The 22194-nt window shown below is 44.2% G+C and overlaps 1 protein-coding gene across 2 annotated transcripts in view; it reads left to right on the top strand.

Annotated features, from left to right (window-relative positions):
• The first annotated feature begins 435 nt into the window (after window positions 1-435).
• Window positions 436-22194, top strand: part of SORD (sorbitol dehydrogenase) — a 35543-nt gene continuing 13784 nt past the window's right edge. Inside the window, exons 1-3 of one of the 2 annotated variants that reach the window (XM_004281259.4) lie at window positions 436-728; window positions 10988-11021; window positions 14896-15060. In XM_004281259.4, the coding sequence (XP_004281307.2) occupies window positions 447-728; window positions 10988-11021; window positions 14896-15060 (481 nt within the window). In that variant the 5' untranslated portion in view covers window positions 436-446. The remainder of the gene's footprint in view (window positions 729-10987; window positions 11022-14895; window positions 15061-22194) is intronic. The other variant, XM_033408444.2, reaches the window with a different exon arrangement.

Raw genomic sequence — 22194 nt, 5'->3', positions numbered from 1 at the left:
GACACTGCATCAATGCAGGGCCTGTTTCCCACTTGTAGACCGTGCCCCACCTGCAGCCTCAGCATTATCAATGCTAATAATACTGACCCTCAGGCCTCAGCTGCGACTAGACTTTACTGCATCAAAATCTCAGTGCTGGTCCTGAGAAACTGCCCCACATTGCCCATCCCCCTTATTCTGCAGCTAAAGTTTCAGAACTCTGGTCTGGGGGGGGTTGCCTCTGCAGACTACCTTCAGGGCAGATTGGACCCCTTGGATGTGAGACAGACAAACAGTGCAGGTGGATCTGGGTTGGCCTTTGCCACCCCTCCCTACCCCTCCCCACCCACTCCCTACTCCCTCCCTACACTCTCTACCCCTCCTTACCCCCTCCTCCCCAGCCCCCGGCCCCCCTCTCCCAATCCCCTACCCCCAATCCCCCACCCCACGCCCTTCCCTGGCTTGCCATGGGGAGGGAGCAGGGCAGTCCCGCCCCGCCCCGCCCCTCCACGCAAGCCCCGCCCCGGCTGTCAGGGACTAGGAAACCCCGCCCCGGGCCGGGCGCGCGCTCCCAGGCAAAGCCCAGCCTACCGCCCCTTATCCCCAGCTCTGCACGGGGTCGCCAACCGAACCACCTCAAGAGCTGCGGATTGCAGCCTCGGCGGACCCAAGAGGTAGAGAGCGACATGGCGGCGGCCAAGCCCGAGAACCTCTCCCTGGTGGTACACGGACCCGGAGACCTGCGCTTGGTAAAACTGGAATGGGAGTGGGAAGTCTTGCCCGTTCCTGCCCTATTCACTTCCAAGCGCAGCCGCGGTCTGAGCTGGCCAATTCCAGCGCGGTGCGGGCCCCACACTGCGCGCCCAGGCCGCCCAGATAGGATCTGGTTACCATGTTGGGGGGAGGGGCACGGTAGGCGGTTAGTTTTAAGGTGCTAAGAGCAGGGTTCTTGTCGCGTGGCCTTCTGGAACCGAGCCCAGTGGCCGGCACGTGGCCAGAACCCAGGAAGGTTGCAAAATGATTGAAGCCTTCTCCCTCCTTTGCCAGCTGCAGATTCATACATAGTCCAGCCTCTTGTCATTGCACTTCGCAGAAGAGACACCAGAGAGGCTGCCTGGTTTAGAGGACACGTACTGAACTTCTCTGAGTAGACAGTGCAGGGCAGAAAGGGGGGCCATAGGGACATTTAAAAGCTGTGGAACTCGTATTTAATCTTTCATGCTTGGGGCAGATAAAACCTCCTTTGCAGGATTATTATGATCAGCGGAGTACCTAGCACTTAATAGATACTCAGAAAGTGCGAGCTCCTTCCACTTTCCTGCCAGCACAGGCCTCCATCTCCAAGACTCTTGGTGTTCGCCATGCCTGTTCCAGATTTCTGGATCTTGATAGTCTTCATGTTCTAAAGCTCCTTTCCTCCTTACCTCCCGTAGTCCACATCTGGTTCATGTTCCAGCCATTTTCCTTCCTGATGCTGCTCCCCTGTCCCTTTAAGAGCATTATGTGTGTGTCTTCTCCACTCCAGATCCTGCCTCTGCTCAGTGGCTCATGGGGCCAAAGTTCTGGGAGCTGCAGAGTCAGCCCTGTGGTTGTGCCAGGGCTCCCTTGACAGAGCCCTTCGCAGGCGGGCCTGGGCAGTGGGTATGTGGGACCAGTGCCGGCCATCTCTGCTGTTCCCTAGCACTTCCTTCCCCCTCACAGAGAACATGCGCCAAGGTCTAGATTGGAGAGACTCAGAAAAGTATCCAGATTAGCAGTTCTTGACTGTTTGAGAATCTGTGGTCTCTCTCCCCACAGAATGCAAACAGATGGAGTTTGGCAGCAGTTTCAGAGAGTTCATGGACTTCCTTTAAGCCTCTCCTTCATAGACCCTCTAGAGGTCTGTGAACCCCAGACTAAGAACTCCTGCCCAGAGCCAACTCATCATTTCCTCAGCTGAGGAAAGTGCCATCTCCAAGCTGACAGGCTTCATTAGTTAACAGAGCCCAGAAAAGAACCCAGAAGTTCAGACTCCCATTCCAGTGTTCTTTCTACTCCCCTTGGAGCTTCCACCCAAGGTCCTGAATTAAAGTGACACTATTAGTTTTTATTGCTGCAAATGCCAGATGGTATTATGAAGAAAGGAAAGTGACAGCTCTACACAGCTTACAGAGTGATTTCAAGCTCAGTCCTGCATTCTACAAACATTTACTAGATGAGAGGGTGCCTGCCATGTGCCAAGCACTGGGCTGGGGGTCCAGAGAGGAGGAGGAGGACACAGCCCCTACCCCCAAGCTGCTCTAGGGAGTCAGACAGGTGCTGTAAACAATAAAACTGTGTGAGGGCTTTGATGGAGCATAGAGAGTAAAGGCCTCACAGGGTGCCCTTGGCCCAGGGTAGAGGCTCTGGAAGAGATGGATGCTACTTAGCTGTTTCTTGGACGGAAACTGGGGGTCATTCATGTAAGTGGAAGAGCAAGTGCAAACTAAGTGAAGTGCAAAATCGCGAGTCTTGTTTACCGGTCCTGTAAATAGTGTGATGCACTGAATGCACCGGTGGTGAAGCTGGAGAGGTAGATAGGCCCTGCCTCTCCATCTGCTCAGGGCCTGCCTCAAAGTCATGTACCTAATAATGAGCAGAACTGTAATTACAACCCCAGTATCTGCTTTACCTTAATTCCTAAACTCAGGCTCTCCCACTGCTCAGCCACTGTTTATGTGGCTCAGTAGAACAAAGCCTTGAATAAAGAAGAGGGAGGGTGGGGAGGCTCACCTACAGTTGGTCTTATCAGTTGTGCCTTAGAATCCCCTCCTGACTGAATTAGGCGCTGGGTTGGGGTGAGTGTATCCTAAAGAGATGAGAATGTGATAGGCTGGAGAATGTAGCTTATGGTTGTGGGATATTGTACGCTAACTGGGTGAAAGGGTTCATTCAGGGTGGATTCAGGAGGACCCCAGCTCTGTTGGAGGTGATGGGGTTCATTTACTAGACAAAGGAGAGTAGATTAAAATGATGAGATCAGGCTTGAATTTAAGATGTCTCTGGGACAGGACATTTTGGGATCTCTGAGAAATTACCTTGGTTCTAGGGATCTGGAGACACTTGCAACCCAACACAGACCCTTCTGGCCCTCACCACTCCTTCCTGAGCATGGTCGTCCCCCAGCGCCTCCATAGGGAACTCCCTGGTAGGGTATCTCTGCCCTTGCACCCCCTTCCTTAAAGCAAATAGGCTAAGTGGTTTGGGGTTGAAATGGGGTTAGACCTGGGCCACTTGAAACTTGTCCCCTACCTACCAGGAAGGAAACCTGACACCCAGCCTTCCTCCTACCTGCCTGTGGAGAAGGCAGGATTCCCTTTTCTTTCTCCAAGCTGTGGCTGCAGGGAAGGAAAAATTAAACTCCTTCACTACTAGGTAGCTAGTGATCACCACAGTCCCAGCAAGGGTGGAGGCAGTGCCCCGTGGCCTGGGGACTTGGGCCTGCACAGTGGTTTGGGCTTTGGGGCATTTATAAGTTGGGTGGTAAATCAGAGAGGGTGGGAGTGTATATACACATGTATATACTGAGAGACTGTCCGTTTCTTTATATCATTCCTTATCATGAGGACTTAGGACTCCTATATCCCCTCTTCCCCACACACACACCATTTTAAATAGAGAACATGTGGACTTTTAAGGAGCAGTGGAAGAGGTGACCAAGCTGATGCATAGAGACGAACAGCCTATCAGCAAACAGTGTCAGCTGGCTGAGATCTCTTCAAATGGAAACAGTAACGAGGTCACAAGCCAGGTTGGGGCCAGAGTGGAGTTTAGCCCCAGCTCTACTGCTTCTGGTTGTATGACTTGCCAAATTACTTTCTGCTTCAGTTTTCTGTCTGTATAATGGGGATGATAGTAGTACTCACCTCTGGGTTGTGTGAGGATTAGATAGTATCGGGGAGTAAGAAATTTTCTTCTACCTTTCTAGGTTCTTCTGGCAGGTCTAAGAATTAAATTGACATGAGACAGGGGAAAAACAAAAATTTATTAACATGTATACATGGGAGAGGCCCAGGAAAACTGAGAAAGTTGCCAAAATGGCCAAAGCCCTCACCCTAAATACCATCCTCAGCTAAAGAGAAAAGAAGATGTTGAGGGCGGGGTGAGTCACTTATGGGAGGTTGCCAGGAAAAGCACAGAAAACAAGGGTAAGGTTGTTATACAGTTTTAAGTCATTGCCTTCTCCACTGATGAGTTTCTAGAGATTAGGTCATACTCCTCTTTTTGGTACTTTGAGGGAGACACCCTTATAAGTGGAGATTTCCCTTACAAATGTGTCACTTGGGTTTTTCGAGCTTTTCCCAAATCTGCTGTTTCTTAAAAAAAATAGCCAGCTTAAAATAATTAATATGCCCTAGAGACATATTTTGGGATGGCAAATTCTGCTCCCCTACAGAATTCTCTCTCTGAATTACTAGTTCATAGAGTTGGGATATCAAATAGTCAAATTAGTTTTTCTTTGAAGAAGCTGTTTGATGGGATAGTTTGTGCTTCACAAAGTATCAGAGATGAAGGACCAATTTTATTTTTATTTCCAGTTGGCCATAGACCAATATGTTTGTACCAACATTTGGATGCTGCAGCAATGTCAGAATGCTGTAAACATTTCTAAATGCTCCTATCAATTTCTGTGCATATTGCATCACCTATCAGGGCCAGTCCATGGAGCATACTGAGTACACGTTATCTCCCTTATTCTTGATGGCCAGCTCTATCCGATTCCAGGCATCTGGACAGGGAGAACAGGAGCAGTGAGGTGGACACCATGCAGGGGATGTAGTCACATTTTTGTTTTATGATTAGCTGCATGAGAAGAGAACAAGTTAAAGGGAAAAGAATCATTTCAGAGTGATGGGTTAATGTTGTTTAATTACAAAGGGCAGAGAAAATAGTGTGTCAGCATCAAGTTTAAACATTAATCAGAGTACCATGAAGATATTTCTTAGAGGTTTTGCTCTGTGAGGAAATGTATTATGCCAGGTGTCAAAAGAATTGCTTTGAATCTGTAATGATATTTCAAAAAGTAAGATAATTCTGTATCTGTAATACAGCACATTCAAGGCATCCCCTCCTTGCATATACACATTGCTGTTAAGATTTTGGGTGAGGAGGAGGGGATTGTAGAAAGAGGAATGGTCCTAAATGTCAGGTCTCTCCCTGGTTTTGCTACTAGTAGACAGAGCTGCTTGCTTCTATAGAATCAAATTAAAGGGCCCTGAAAGTCTTCAAGGAAAAGCTGGGTTAAACTGGGAGATTACTGTGAGTGAGGAAATGCAGGCCGCTTAACCCTTTAATACCTGAGCTAGACTTATAAGTCAGAGGCAGTTGAGGCTGAAAACAGAATCTAAAACTCCTTCAGAAAAAGAGAAAACTAGGTAGTAGCAAATAGCCTAAAGAAATGCCTCCTTTCACTTTTATCTTAATTATGTTTCAACAATAAAACAAAACCCAACCAGATAAACAATAGGCAGTTAAATCCAGCAAATACTGCCATCTCTGCCAACTCCTGTGGAAGGGCAGTGCCTTTGTCTGCAAAAGGCCAAGATGTAGAAAGCTAACATTTTCCCCTAAAAGCAGGAGGAACAGTAAACAATACCACAAATAGGATTTTAACATTTTATGTAATAAGTCCTAGCACTACTAAGAGACCTGGTAAAAGTAACCCTGTTCTGTGGGGAAAACTAAAATTATGGATGGATGTGGGGAAACTTTCTTTTAAAATTGCATGATAGAGAAATTACGGAGGAAAAATACGTACTCATGTATACCGTATTGGCGTCCACTTGTTAAGTCTTTTAGTGTGGCTGTTAAAGCTGGCAGTTTTCCCCAAACCAGATTTACAAGAAGAACATTAATTGTTGGAGAAAATATGGTTGGATTTTGTGAAGTGATATTCAGCTCCATAATGTTTTAGAAATGTAAATGTTCAGTTACATAGACCTGAACACAATGAGCACTTAATCAGTGATACTAATAGGCTAGAGCATCCAACCAAGCTCAGAGTCTTCATATTTTTGCTTTAAATAAAGAAGCATCTAATAGGTTCATGTATAGTTATTTTCATACATTTTGAATTAGGAAGAATTTTTTTGTAGTTTATTTATCACAGCTGAGAAATAATCCTTTAACCATCCCATATGGATTCAATTGTAGGTGCTGGGGAAACTCAGGAGAGGAAGGATGGTGAGGATAGGGAAGGCCTTTTTCAGGAAGTCATTGTTTCTCTCCATGTTCATGATTCATGTTCATGAGTCTCTGTCCCTGACCCATGCCTGATCCCCAGTCCCAGGAGTACAGCGACCTATTGGACAACCCCACCTGGATGTCCCCCGACACCACAATCCCAACACACCCAAACCTAAAATCTCCCTGAGTTCCCACAGGAATTAGAAAGTCATTCTAGATGTCTCCCTTCCCCTCACTTCCCACCTCCTGTGCGATCTCAGTGAAGAAGGAGGGGAATTGGCCAGTGGAGAAATGGCCCCCTTGAGGTGAGGGAGTGAGTGTGCGGTGGTTTGGGAATTGCAGGAGGTTTGCAAGGAGGCAGGTAGCCCGCAAAATGAGGGGTTTAGGATTTTGCAGGGCCACTGGGCACTTTAAATGAATTTGCATTTTAGAAAGATTGTTATCAGCAGGAGGCTGATTGGAGCCCAGAGAGCCTGGGCTGGAGGCTGGAGACTGGCTCAGTGAACTTTGGGAGAGTGTCTGACCCTTCTACTTTGACCCCGAGTTTGCCAGGACAGGACCAATGCGGCTAGAACAAAGCCTTTTAGGATAAAGTGGCCAAATGGGAAACCTTTGGATTTTCCTCCCATCCTCAAAACACCCTTCAAGCCCTGAAGGGAGGGGGAAAGTTGAGGAGGGAGGGAAGCAAAAGTAAGATTGTCTGCTCCGCTCTCCTTAAGGGTGTAGGGCAGCCAGCCAACAGGTTGACAGGAGACCTGGCAGGCAGAGCAGGTGGCAAAGGTGGGCTGCAAGGACCTAGGGCAAAACTGGCCGCTTTCTCCTAGCCCTGCCTGTTGTCCCTTACTCTAAGGCAGGGAGTACGGCTTTTACACTCAACTGATAGAATCAAGCCTAAAAACACTGCTGGAATCCTACTTGACTTTCTTCTGAATTCCAGCCTTTTAAGGAGCAGTCAAGTTCTCTTAATATAGACGTGAAAACAAGAGAAATACAGCTTTTCCCCAAAACAATTTTTAAAAACTACCCTTTTCAAGAGGAAACGGACAGGGTTGTCCAGAGCTGGTTCAACCGCATTGTGAGCTGATTATACAGAAAGGATTTTGATTTTATTTCTTTTATAATAAGAGCTAATTTATTTACTTTGAGTCGGGCACTGTTTTTGTTTTGTTTTGGCCGTGCTGCATGGCTTGTGGGATCTTAGTTCCCTGACCAGGTATTGAACCCTGGCCCTTGGCAGTGAGAGCGAGGAATCCTAACCAGTGGACTGGTGGGGAATTCCCAAGGGCACTCTATTTTATGATTATCTTCATTATACAGGGGAGGAAATTGAAGGCACAAAGAGGTTATGTAACTGCCCCGAGGTCACACAGCTCCTGGAGGGGAGCCTGGGTTTCAGCACAGACAGCGATTCCAGAGTCTGAGTTCTTCACCACTGTACCAGCTATGTTGTCTGGAGGAGGGAAAGGGCATCTTCTAATTTCTCCTCATGTTGAGGCCATTGCTGCAATCCAGGCAAGATGTACTGAGGGTGTGAATTCAGATGTGCAGCTGGAAGTTGAGGAAAGGGGGCCAATAGTGTATATTCAGGAAATATATATTTAAGCTAATTTGAGAAAATATATTTAGGAAAGGCAAGATAACATTTAGGATGTGAGAGGCACTTGAGATGATTCTGTGTTCCCACAGAGAGTTCTTCCTGAAGTATTTCCGTGATTTATTTGTGGTGGTGGTGCCAGTGGTGGGGAGACCTGAAGGTCATGGAAAGGAGAGTATGTAAGTTAAGTATTTCAGTGAAAAATGCTGTAAAACTTACATAACTCAGTAAAGAACAGTTACTCAACTCCTCTTTATCCCCTTGTCACTATCACTCACAGAAAGATAAGAAATCCTGTTCAGGAAACTATGAATATGCCTGATTACAAAACCTTTGGGAATGAAGAAAGGGGGCAGGGGGTTAAAAGTGAAAGTTCCCGATCTCAGAGGAGCTAAGAAATTTTGATACATGAAAAATAGGATAAATGAAAGAATATCACCACCGTAATCTGAGACAGAAAAGGAGATTAAGTAAACAGGATTTAGCCAACATCATACCAAGGAACCATAAATGAAAAGCAGGGTTTTTTTAGTAACCATGCTGTAATAACTTTTGAAGACCTTGTGAGCCCTGCAGCCACGCTTAGGATAATATTTACAAACTTAGAGACTGGTCTTAACATGGTCTAGTGCTTAGGTGGCATGTCTCCTGCAGAGAAGGGAGACAGGAGCCAAGCTGAGCTGTAAGGGTGATTAGAATCAACAAGAAAGAGAAAAAAAAGTTGGTTTTCAGGGAGAGGTATTTAAGTTCTCCATAATGTGTGTTCTGCTACTAAGGAAAAACCAGGTTATCGGCACAGCACCCTCTGGTGTCCAGGAGAGACGCTGCAGCTTTGCCCAGGTGGTAAGGGCAAAGTTGGTCAGCTCCGTTAATTCCACTAGATTACAGTAGTAATCTCTAGTGACCCAAGGGCAACTTGGTGTCCCCAACTGTGGCTTTGAGTTTGGATCTTACCACCTTTCCACCCCAAATGGGGTGTTTGGGCCTGGCCTGGTTGGAGCCAAGGATGTGAAGAGTATGCTGTGGAATTCCCAGTGCCCGGGAAGCTGCCTACTAGTGTCTTTAGGGGGCTATGAGGGTGGGGGAGAGTATAGTTCCATGTTTGAAACAAAAGGCCTTACTTACTCTTTAGTTTCAATTTAACCTGCAATTTAAAATTTTACTCTGTGTAACAGAAGCAGAACTTTACACAGCAGTCCCTGATACTGTGTAATGCCAGATGTGGAACCAGCAATTTTGAGAAAGGTTTTGGTGACAGCCAGCTATCCGGAGTTGCCGGTCCTAGATGGATTCCCTCCTTCCCTCCCTCCTTTCCTTCCTTCCTTCTTTCCTCTCTGCCTTCCAAATTTATTAAGAGATGAAAAAGCTGCCTCTTGACCCCACGTGATGCTGCTTTGGATGCAGCTCCATCATTTACTACCTTAGTGTTACTATAGACAAATTGCTAAATCTCCCCATTCCTCAGCCTCATCATACAAAAAATGGGGTAATAATAAAGGCACTACATGGGATTGTCCTACGGATGAGCTGAGGTGATGCATACACAGCACTTAGCACAGGACCTGACAAAAGGAAGTTGGTCAGTGTTAGCTAATCAGCATTAGCATTATCCCTTTGACCTTTGTTTCACTGGAGACAGGGAGTTCAGATAAGCATTGAGCTGTTACAACAGAAAGGGCTGGTAATCTCCAATGAGCAAGAACCTCAGACTTCCTATGGAAATACTGTTATGGAGGGTGATTATTTAACCAGTGCAAGCCCCCCAGGTTTGGAGCAGGGCACTGTACCTGGTGCCAGAGATGGAAGGCATAGTCTTTGGCAACTAGGTACTTATCTTGCTAGCAAAATAGCCCTAGGATTATTATTATTTTTTTATTTTGGAGTATAGCCGATTGACATGTTGTGATAGTTTCAGGTGCACAGCAGAGCGACTCAGCCATACCTATAGATGTATCCATTCTCCCCCAAACTCCCATCCCATCCAGGCTGCCACATAACACTGAGCAGAGTTCCCTGTGCTATACAGTAGGTCCTTGTTGGTTAACCATTTTAGTGTACATGTCGATCTCAAACTCCCTAACTATCCCTTCCCAGCCCTAGGATTATTTATTGCTACCCATAAAAGTATCTGGGGGAGGCCTTCTGAAGGAGGCAAGGTTTGAGCAGTGCTTCCTCCCAGAGCACTGTGCATTAGGCCCAGTTCCAAAATACTCATCCCCTGATTGACTTTCCTTACATCACCACTGAAGGAGAAAAGGCAGATTCTACCTTGGGGGTGCAGTGGGATGCAGTGAGGCAGACTTGGGAGTCAGACACACCTGGGATTAGACCTGGTTTATCCACTCTGGCCATGTGACCTTGACCAAGTTATTTAACTTCCTAGCCTCAGGTTTCTCATCTACAAATGGTGGCCATGTGCCATGATGTATGTAAAGCCCAGTAGACTGTCTGGCACAGTATGTACAGTGAACACTTTTTTACATCCCTTCTCCCTCTTCTTGCTTGGCTGCCTTCAAAGAATTAATAAAATGAACACTTGGATTTGGCTACTCACTGCCCTTCCTCCCTGTCACCAGGAATTTCCTAGCCAGTTGGCAGTGGGAAAAAAGCTTGGTAAATTATCATCATCCTCATCATAAATAGCTGTGAACACTAGATTGCTTTTTAACTCAGTGAGAGTGGGCAAAATGCAGGTCCTATGTGTTCCCAAGGGGCCTCTAAAACACCACATGGGAGGTTTTGGAAGAGAGTAAGTAACAACTATTGGTCTGTGCACTGATGTGAATGAGCGGAGCACACACACTTTCTCCAACCTGTCTAGAGACAAAAACCCTCCTGTGCAACTGCCAGAAACACCTCATCCTTGCCCTGTATGAGTTTGCCAGACCAAACAGATCTGTATTTAAGGATGTATTTTCCACATTCCATATTAGAGACCCAGAAGCATCCTTTCTCCCAGGGTGTGCAAGTAGTATACTTTTTCTTGGTCCACGGCAAATTGCACCAGTGGGTGGGATGAGGTCAGAAGTTAGAGTCAGCAGTATTCAGGGTAGCCCCTCAGGCATCCACCCAGCAGCAGTATGGTCTGAGTCTGTGTTAATTATAAGAAGAATTATTTGAATGAAACTTTAATTTAAAAAAAGATTGAAAATGTTCATAAGGTAAAGTTGTTATGCATACTAAATGGTTTTTCTATTTTGTTTCCTTTAGGAGAACTATCCTATCCCTGAACCAGGCCCAAATGGTAGGTCCTGGGAATACTTGCCTTATATTTTATTGTTCCTTATTGTTTACCCTGGAGACACATGTGCATTGCTCATTTAGCCCTCTTTTCCTACTGTTTATTACTTAAAAGCCTCCATTAAAAACTATGCTTTTGGGCTTCCCTGGTGACGCAGTGGTTGAGAGTCCGTCTGCCGATGCAGGGGACACAGGTTCGTGCCCCGGTCCGGGAAGATCCCACATGCCGCGGAGCGGCTGGGCCCGTGAGTCATGGCTGCTGAGCCTGCACGTCTGGAACCTGTGCTCCGCAACAGGAGAGGCCACAACAGTGAGAGGCCCGGATACTGCAAAAAACAAAAACAAAAAAAAACTATGCTTTTGTTAGGCTTTCAACGTAGTCCATTGTCCCCAGCGTGACTGGATAGATTCAATCTGGCTGCTACGTGAAATAAAAGAAACAGTGGTAGAACCAAGAGAGTTACCGTATCAATCTGCTGACTTCTCCCAAAGAGTTTTTGACATAAAATTCTTCAATTTATGGACCAAAGGCAGAATTATTCCTGTTTTGAACTAATGACAGAGTTACTCTGTCCTCTTTAAGCCAGAGGTTGGCTTATATTTGTGTGGCTTATATTTGGGTGGCTGAATCATGTCCTAACCCTAATCCAAACTTTGAAATGGAGTGAGTCTATAGATCTTAATCTTTTAATTACAAAAGGGAACACCCAGGAAGGTCCAGGAAGACCAGGACCTTCTGTCCAGTGGGGATGGGAGGGGCTCCATGCAGCCCTACCCTACTACCCTAATCAACCAGGAGCAGAAATCGGGTGAGCACACTGGGGCAGGGTTCCCTTCGCCTTTGCTCCACTCCTTCTGGCCGAACCTGCTGAGCTGAGCTGACATGCACGTTTCCTGTACTTTTGGAGGTCATGCCACCCTCTTAGCTATGGCAGATCACAACTGACAGTTCTCTAATTCCTTCCATCTCTGGAGTCCCACAGCAGGAAGTGAGGCTGGTGGTAAGGGGCAAAGTGTCTATAGATAGCTCATCCCACACCCAGCCACTCGGTTCTCTTTCTGTCCTTGATGAGTTGGGGGTGTGCTTCCCCACCTTGTCCCACCTTACCCCAGAACTGTGGCTTCTGTGTGAACGTCAGATTGAAGGCAGCTTTCTTAGAGCCTCTAGAGCTTTGCTACTCAAAGACCAGTTGGGTTACTGATCTATAGCAATAAGAATACAGACAATAGCTGTTTCTATCAGTGTTTACCAAGTAATGTATATTTAAGGCTCAGTGTTTTTACTGAGATATTACATTCAGAGAAATGAAAGAGACACTTCATTGTGTTCTGAAAAGTTGGTGTGGATTCCAGAGGTGGCAAAAAAAAAGGGGTGTGTGTGGCTGTTTTGGATCCAAAGGATCCTTTACTGTTTCTCTCTCTGGAGCAGCATTCTTCTCTCTTTCTTGCCGTCCTTGAATTGGAAGGGGAAATGATGGTAAATTTCAGCTAGAGTTCTAGCAACTCAAATTTAATCTCTTATTATAAATTGGTAACTTCACAAGAGGAAACTCTGAGGTAATTTTCCTAACTTGGATGACTTTTCCCTACCTTTGAACTCAGGATCCACCCTGCCACTTCTTACTCTGTTCACCAAAGCCAAGGATGAAGGAAGTTCTACAGAGCCACACCTGTTGGATCTCCCATGGTTTGTGGCAAGGGCAGTGTGTAAGATATCTGAGTGCAGAGCAGAGCTTTGGGTATCTTTGTCTTTCTAAGGCAGAACTTTTTCTCGGGGAGATATTTTGTAATGTGGTAAACTCAGTCAGACTAGACCAGTAATCCTTTGGGATTTAATTCAGCAAAGGGGCTCAGTAGCATCATTATTGTAAACTTGGAAAACTGACAAAAACAATATCACCAAATCTCACTGTATTCAAAGCTGTGAAGGAGAAATGCCAGTTGAAATCTTTGGATGGTTTAAATTAAAGGTGCACTTTTGAACAAAATAACAGGCATGAAGAACTCAGCCTGATAGCACACAAAGTATTGGCAAGCCTAGATTGTGCCAACCTCTCATGAATGGTTAAGAATCAAGCATAGCATATTAATTGTCTGGAAACAGTTATCTCCTAGAAAACAGTTTTTTTCTCTTAGGTAGTTGACACACTTCTTCCTACTAATAATATCTTTCATTCGGTACTAATCAGAGTTCTCCAGAGAAACAGAACTGAGAGAAAAGTTATTATTTATATTTATTTATATATAGATTTACTTTGATATAGAGAGAGACAGGGTGGGGGAAGCTGCCTAGTCTGAAATTTGTAGAGATAACCAGCAGGTTGAAACTTAAGGTAAGTCTTGTGGAGAATTCCATCTCCTTCAGGAAACCTCAGAATTCTTTTCAGCCCTTCAACTGATTGGAGGAGGCTTATCCACAGTGTGGAGGGTAATCTGCTTTACTCAAAATCTACTGGTCTAAATGTTTGTTTTATTGAGGTATAATTGACATATAACGTTATATTAGCTTCAGGTGCACAACATAATGATTTGATATCTATATATTGTGACGTGATCACCACAATGTCTAGTTAACATTTGTCATCACAAATAGTTACAAATTTCTTTACCTGTGATGAGGACTTTTTTTTTTGGCTGCATTGTGCGGCATGTGGGATTTTAGTTCCCCGACCAGGGTTGAACCTGTGCCCCCTGCACTGGGAGTGCAGAGTCTTAACCATTGGACCGCCAGGGAAGTCCCGACGAGAACTTTTAAGATCTATTCTCTTAGCAACTTTCAAATATGCAACACAGTATTATTAACTATAGTCACTATGCTGTATATTACCTCCCTATGACTGATTTATTTTATAACTGGAAGTTTGTTCCCTTTGACCTCCTTCACCCATTTCACCCACCCTCCACTCCCTGCCTCTGGCAACCACCGTTTTCTGTATCTATGGAGCTTGGTACATTTTTGTTTTGTTTTGGTTTGGGTTTTGGTTTTAGATTCCGCATGTAAGTGAGATCATAAGGTATTTGTCTTTCTCTGACTTACTCACTTAGCATAATGCTCTCAAGGTCCATCCATGTTGTTGCTTTTTTTTTTCCTTTTTTTTTTAAAATTTATTTATTTATTTTTGGCTGCATTGGGTCTTAGTTGCTGTGCACGGGCTTTCTCTAGTTGCAGCAAGCAGGGGCTACTCTTCGTTGCGGTGCGCGGGCTTCTCATTGCGGTGGCTTCTCTTGTTGAGGAGCATGGGCTCTAGGTGCGTGGGCTTCAGTAGTTGTGGCTCGCGGGCTGTAGAGTGCAGGCTCAGTAGTTGTGGCACACAGGCTTAGTTGCTCCGCAGCATGTGGGATCTTCCCAGACCAGCACTCGAACCTGTGTCCCCTGCATTGGCAGGTGGATTCTTAACCACTGCACCACCAGGGAAGTCCCAAGATTTCCTTTTCTTATGACTAATAGTCCATTGTGTATATATGCCACATTTACTTTGTCCATTCATCCATCAGTGGACCCTTAGATTGTTTCCATATCTTGACTATTGTAAAGCTGCAATGAACATGGATGTGCTTAAATGTTAATCACATCTAAAAAACACCTTCACAGCAACATCTAGCATTTGACCAAACAACTGGGCACCGTATCCAAGCCAAGCTGATGCATAGAATTCGCCCTCACATGCAATTATTTTGCTCTGTGGAAGCTTTCTTGCCTTACAAGACTTAATCAAGGTTGCTGTTTAGCTTGTTTTTCTCTGTGATCTAAATCTTGTACCTGGCCTTTGAAACCAAGCCCTCTCCTTCATCCAGAGGAAAAACTCCAGGGTGCCTCGGAGGGGCAGAGAGGTCCTTCCCTCCCTCACTTGTTTTTTCCTTCTCCTTTATCTTATCAGAGGTGCTGCTGAAGATGCATTCTGTTGGAATCTGCGGCTCAGATGTCCACTACTGGCAGCATGGTCGAATTGGAGATTTTGTTGTGAAAAAGCCAATGGTGCTGGGGCATGAAGCCTCAGGAACAGTCGTAAAAGTGGGATCATTGGTCAAACACCTAAAACCAGGTCAGCAAAGCCCTTCAGCCAATGGATTTGTTTATTCATTCAACACAAATATCTGTACGTGATTTCTCAGGGTCAGGCCCTCTGTTAAACACTGGGGATACAGCAGTGAACAAGACAGTCTCAGTTCCTACACACATGGATCTTATGTTCCACAGGAGAAGGCAGCTGGGACAGACAGTAAATTAATCAAAATTGTGTTGAGGGCAGCAGAGGAGAATACAGGGTGCGATCAGTGTATACTACCCTCCAGACCCCTGGCTTGTCTGAGGAAGGACAATTAGTTCAACACCTGAAGGCAAGTAAGAAATAAGCCAAGTAAAGGGGAGGGGAAAAACGTTCCAGCCACAGGAACGACAGAATGCCTCTACATGCTAAGAACCAGGGCCTTCTACGCAGCATTGATCTTATTGGATGACTGGGAAACCACCAATATGTTTCTAGATTTGCTTAATTCAGGGAGGAATTCTCAGCTGTGGCAGATTGTGATGTTCCCCAACTCAGTGAATTAAATCCAAGCTGTCTTAGAATAGCCAGCTGTTGACTTTAACCTTCCTTTCCTGATGAGGCCACTTAATAGCCTGGGGATGATGGATTATTTGGGGGAAGGAGGGAGTTCTCAGGAGGTGCCGTCCTGTGTTATAAGGCTCTCTGAGCCTGGCTGCATGGTGAGGGATCCACTAGCTCTGAAGAAGCTAGACATGTGTCTCATTTGGGAATGTTAAGTCAGGCCCTTCATTTGTCATCAGTGAAGTCGAGAAAGCCCCTGAAGTTTTGCAGGGTTATCCCAAAATGGAAGGTTCATAGCTTCCAACAGCCACTGATTGGTTCTTACCTGTGGGACAAGGTCTCTAAATAGAAGTCGTAATAGGAAGTGGGCTTCTCTAAATTTAAGTTATAACAAGTGCTTAATCAGCATCTACAATGGGTCCAGCCTTGTGCCCAGTGCTTTGGAGGATATAGAAAATTGAGAAGGTATGATCCCTGGATGCTTCAGTTTAGTTGAGGAGACCAGATATCAGGATATACATAAATACTTATATACATAAAAACCTATATATATATACACGTGATTATTTTAAGTTGCTGATCTCTTAAGTTTAAATGCATTTTAACAATCCTTCATTTTTACTCCCCCAATCCAATGTTCAATGTTTTCAACATCATATTTTACATATTTTTGTTTTGTGTATCCCTTAATTTCTCATTATGGATATAGATGATTTTACTACTTTTGTCTTTTAACCTTCCTCCTATCTTTATGAGTGATTGATCTACTATCTTTACTGTATATTTGCCTTTAACAATAACATTTTTCCTTTCATAATTTTCAAATTTCTAGTTGTGGTTTTATTTTCCACTTAATGAAGTCCCTGTAACATTTCTTGTAAAGCCATTTTAGTAGTGCTGAACTCTTTTAGCTTTTGCTTGTTTGGAAGACTCTTGATCTCTGTTTCAAATCTGAATGATAGTCTTGCCAGGTAGAATATTCTTATTCCTGGTTGTAGATTTTTCCCTTTCATTACTTTCAATATATCATGTCACTCCTCTCTGGTCTGCAGAGTTTCTGCTGAAAAGTCAGCTAGCTGATAGTTTCATAGGAGTTCCCTTGTATGTCACTAGTTCCTTTTCTCTTTAAGTTTTGCTTTGGGTTGATCTTGTTTGAGAGTCTGTACTTTCTGGACCTGCATATCTGTTTCCTTTCCCATGTTAAGGAAGTTTTCAGCTATCATTTATTCAAATAAGTTCTCTGCCTTTTTCTCTCTCTCTTCTTTTTCTAGGACCTTTATAATGTGAATGTTAGTATGCTTGATGTTCCAGAGATCTCTTAAACTATCCTTGTTTTTTAAAATAAATAAATAAATTTATTTATTTATTTATTTTGGGCTGCATTGGGTCTTCGTTGATGCACAGGGGCTTTCTCTAGTTGTGGCGAGTGGGGGCTACTCTTTGTTGCGGTGCATGGGCTTCTCATTGCAGTGGTTTCTCTTGTTGCGGAGCACAGCCTCTAGGCATGCAGGCTCAGTAGTTGTGGCTCGTGGGCTCTAGAGCGCAGGCCCAGTAGCTGTGGCACACGGGCTTAGTTGCTCCACAGCATGTGGGATCTTCCCGGACCAGGGCTCGAACCTGTGTCCCCTTCATTGGAAGGCAGATTCTTAACCACTGTGCCACCTGGAAAGTCCCAAACTATCCTTGTTTTAAAGAATTTTTTTTTCTTCTACTACTCTGTCTTCCAGCTCACTGATCCATTCCTCTGTATCATCTAATTTGTTGATTACTTCTAGTGTTTTTTGGTTTTGTTTTGTTTTCTTTTTGGTGGAAAGGAAAGCTTGCTTTATTTTGGATGCGGGCAACCAAGGTGCGGGGAGGGGGGGGGAGGGCGGACGCCTGTCCAAAGGCCGACTCCTCCCTCTGACAATCAGTTGGCTACAGCTTTTATAGACAGAGGGAGGGGGCTACATGCAAAAACAGCACAGTCGGCTCTGACAGTCATCTTGAAACTAATCATGAGGTGGTCTGATCAGGGTCATCTTGATTTAAGTACATTTAGGCTTCAGTTCCAGGGTCGGTTTGTTCCCATTTCCTTGAAGCCAGTTCTCAGAGTTGTGGCAGCTTATGTCATGGCTTCAGTCTGGTCATCATGTAGTTAATATTTTCCACCTGGAAGGGGGTTTCAGTATCTATAAGACAGCTCACAGGATATGGCTCAGAATATTACCTATAGCCCTTGAGAAGGAACTAAAGTTCCTTGAGTATGCTTAATGACTAAATTATTATTATTTGTTCTCCTTTGACTGTTTTCCTTTGTTTCTGCATTTTCTCACTTCTCTCATTAAACTTATTCTTTGGCTGAAGTTTTTCCACAGACAAAAGGCAGGCTGAGGACATGGGGAGAAGGACCATAGTAGGGTCCTGCTCTGTTTCAACATTGTCAGATCATATTAAAAAATGTTGTCTATAGGGAACCCCTTTTAAAATATAAATATTTAAATAGATTACAAATAAAAATATATAAAATGTTAGCATGCACACACTACTCAAGAGAAAGCCAGTGACTATATTAATATCATAAAACATGTAATTCAGAGCAAAGAATATTACAAGGGATAAAGAGAAGTATTACAAAAATTCACCAGAAAGACATAATAATTCTATATTGATGTACCTAACAGTAAAACTTCAAAATATACCAAGGAAGGACTTACAGAATGAAAGGAGAAATAGACACATCTATATTTATAGTTGGAGACTTCAGTATTCCTCTCTAAAAAACTGATAAAACAGGAAGATGGAAAAATCAGAAAGGATACAGAACACCTGAATAATACTAAAGTCAACTTGACCTAATTGCCATTTTTAGAACATACCACCTAAAAGCAACAGAATGCACATTTTTTTTCAAGTACACATAGAACATTCACCATGATAGAACATGTTTTGGGAAATAAAACCTCAACAAATTTAGAAGAATTTAAGTCATACAAAATACATTTTCTGATCATAATGGAATTAAACTAGAAATCAATAACAGAAGGATATCTGGAAAACTCCCAAATATGTGGAAGTTAAATGACACTCATCTAAATAAACCACATGTCTAAGAAGAAGTCACTAAGTAAACTAAAAGAAATTTTTTTGAAATGAAAGGTAATAAAAAAACAATGACAGTTGTGGGATGTGACTAAAGTAGTGTCTGGGGGAAGTTTATAGCATTCAATTCTTATATTAAAAATAAGAAAAGTCCCAACTCAGTGATGTATACTTCCACCTCGTATCCTACATGAAAATAAAAGTCAGATGGAGTAGTAAATAACTTTATTCAGAAAGGCAAATCTTCTAAAACTATTATAAGGAAATTTGGGAGGGAGCTCAAGGGAAGATTGTAGGGGTACAGCACAGTTTTTGATTTTCCATATTACCCTGCTAGTGTTGGAGAGTCTCCTGCAGAGGCAGGGGGCGGCTGTGGCTCACCGCGGGGACAAGGACACTGGCAGCAGAAGTTCTGGAAAGTACTCCTTGGCGTGAGCCCTCCCAGAGTCCGCCATTAGCCCCACCAGAGTCTCTAGTGTATTTATTTTTAATTTCAGTTATTGTATTCTTCAGCTCTGTTTGGTTCTTCTTCATATTTTCTAACTCTTTGTTAAACTTCTCACTGTGTTCATCCATTCGTCTCCCAAGTTCATTGAGCAACTTTATGATCATTACCTTGAGCTAACTCTTTATTGGGTAGATGCTTATCTCCACTTCACTTAGTTCTTCTGAGGTTTTATCTTGTTCCTTTGTTTAGAACATAATCTTCTATCGCCTCATTTTGCCCAATTCTGTTTTTATTCCTATACATTAGTTAGATCAGTTTCATTTCCCAATCTTAGAGAATTAGACTGATGTAGGAGATATACTGTGGGGCCAGCAGCACGCTCCCTCTGGTCACCAGAGGGGTATCACCTATGTGGGCAGCATGGGGCCTTCTGTTGTGGCATGCTGACTACTGTGGGTTGGTGGGTCTGGTTCCTGGCCTAGTTGGCGGCCATGCCCTGCTTTGTGCCAAGGCTGCCAGCCACTGGTAGCTGAGGCTGAGTCCTGGCATGGCTGGCTGTGCAGCCTGTGGGGTCCTGGGACTGGTTCTGACTGGTTGGTGGGCACGTAAGCCCTTTGCACTAATAGGCAAGAGGGAGAACTCCAAAATGGCACTTGTTAGCACCAGTGTTCTTGTGGTAGAACAGGCTCCCCCAAATTGCTGCCGCCACCATCTATGCTCCCAGAAGGAGTCCCATTTACCTCCTGCCTCTCTGGGAAGCTCTCCAAGATTAGCAAGTGGTTCTGACCCAGCTGCCTTTTAAATTACTGCCTCTGGGCTTCCCTGGTGGCGCAGTGGTTGAGAGTCCGCCTGCCGATGCAGGGGACACGGGTTCGTGCCCCGGTCCAGGAAGATCCCACATGCCGCGGAGCACCTGGGCCTGTGAGCCATGGCCGCTGAGCCTGCACGTCCGGAGCCTGTGCTCCGCAACGGGAGAGGCCACAACAGTGAGAGGCCCGCGTACCACAAAAAAAAAAAAAAAAAAAAAAAAATTACTGCTTCTGTGCTGGGTCTCAGTGTGTGAGATTTTGTGAGTGCCCTTTAATAGTGAAGTCTCTGTTTCCTACAGCCCCCTCTGGCTCTCTTGTACAAAAGTCTTGTTGGCCATCAAAGCAGATGTTTTGGGGATTCGTTTTCCCAGTGTATGACCCCTGGGCTGGGGAGCCCGATGTGGGGCTCTGACCTTGGATTCTCTTGGAGGAGAACCTCTGCATTTGTAATTATTCTCCTGTTTGTGGGTTGCCTACCCAGAGGTGTGGGTCTTGACTATACTGTATCTCTGCCCCTCCTACCCATCTGTTGTAGTTCCTTCTTCATATCTTTCGTTGTGGAAAATCTTTTCTGCTAGTTCTCATTGATAGTTACTCTGTAAATGTAATTTTGGTGTTCCTATGGGAGATGGTGAGCTTAGGTTCTTCTTACTCTGCCATCTTGGTCACATCCTCCTGCCTTTTTATCTTATTATTTGAATTTCCTCTGTGATAGTACCAGCTCAGATAATTATAACAATGATAAATTCAATAAAGATTGTTATTAATGCTACTATATATTACTACTACTACAATCACCATCAATACTGGTACTTTTAATGTGTACTTACTACATACCAGGACTACACTATCCAGTAAGTCCTTTGAACACAAAAGACTTATAAAAATAGCTTAACATGTCTCTGCTTGGTGAAGGGCAGACCTCTCACAGGTTCTTCTCAGGCTCCTAACACAGTCCTCAGGCACAGGTGGGCCCTAACTCTGTTAGTACACCCTCTGGGGGTAGGGTGGGGATTGGCTGGGAAGGGACTTGAAGGAATGAAATTTCTGAGGTAGTGTTAATGTTCTTTGTCTTGATGGGAGTTTACATTACACAAGTGAATGCCTTTATCAGCTTCGTCTAATGATCTACTTAATATTTGTGCATTTTGTCAGCATCTAAACTTTACCTTAATAAGGAACCATAAACAAGTTTTGAAGTCTAATGATATGCAAGCTGAAGTATAATGATAGGAAGCTGAGTGATGTGTACCCATGTGTGCAACCTACTTTGAAATGCATTAGAAAAGAAGATGAATTGATGGATGGAAGAGAGATGGATAGAAGGGATGGATATGTGATAAAGTGAATGTAGCTAATTTTTTTTTTTTTTAAGTACCAAGGATCTTTATTCTCAGGGCTGATATTGAATCTGTGGTTGCAGGTAATATGTCACTATTTTGAGAATAAAATTTCTCGTTATCTTCATTCTTTGCAAGTCTTCAGCCACAAAGTTACACATTATTCTCATAACAAGATAAGTGAATCAGGCTAGAAGGGATTAAGGAGGTACACTGATGATGATAAAAGCAAAGGGGAGCAAACACTTCTACAAGCATATTGTCCCAGTTACCTTGAAGGTTAAGTTTCAGATTAATTTGTAGCTAAATGTTAATTGAAGAAACCAAGTTGAGAACATCTGGGTGCTCACCATACAGTTCTTTCAACTTTGCTGTACATTTGAAAATTTTCATACTAAGAAGTTGCAAGAGCCAATTCTAAAGCTGGGTTTCCAAGTGGGCGTAGTGAGACACAGAATAGAAGTACAATAGAGCTGGCCATTCACAAACCTGAAAGTTACTCTGCTGTACCCGAGTCTGAGGCCTCTGTGGGTCATTTGCCTTAGTGGTTCTGCTAACCAGGAATCAGTTATTGTCTAGGAGACTGAACATAAAACATGCCATCATTATGACTCCCTTCAGCATATTATCAAAACAGGTGAAGAAAAAAATGCCTGCAAATTCCACACACTAGCCACCTCTTTCACAGCAGTTTGAAATGGGAACTAAACCTGGCTTGATGGGACTGGTTGTGTGTTTCCCAAGCTGGGAGGTGGCTGTGGAGCTGGAGGGGCAAGTTGGCTTGTTCCATGAGCCAATAAAAGAGCAGGCAGGCCAAACTAGCCTGTGAAGAGGCGGACTGGTCATTTTCTTCCAGAGTGTATGTGCTGCGTTTGGTATTTCCTTTGCAGGCACTAATGGGCTGGGCTTGCCTGGCGTACCCTGGGTCCCCAGTGGGGAGGGAGGCTCA

This window comes from Orcinus orca, chromosome 2 (assembly GCF_937001465.1).
Source record: "Orcinus orca chromosome 2, mOrcOrc1.1, whole genome shotgun sequence".
Lineage (NCBI taxonomy): Eukaryota > Metazoa > Chordata > Mammalia > Artiodactyla > Delphinidae > Orcinus > Orcinus orca.
The sequence above is the reverse complement of the archived record's forward strand: the minus strand, read 5'-3'. Positions and strand labels throughout refer to the sequence as shown.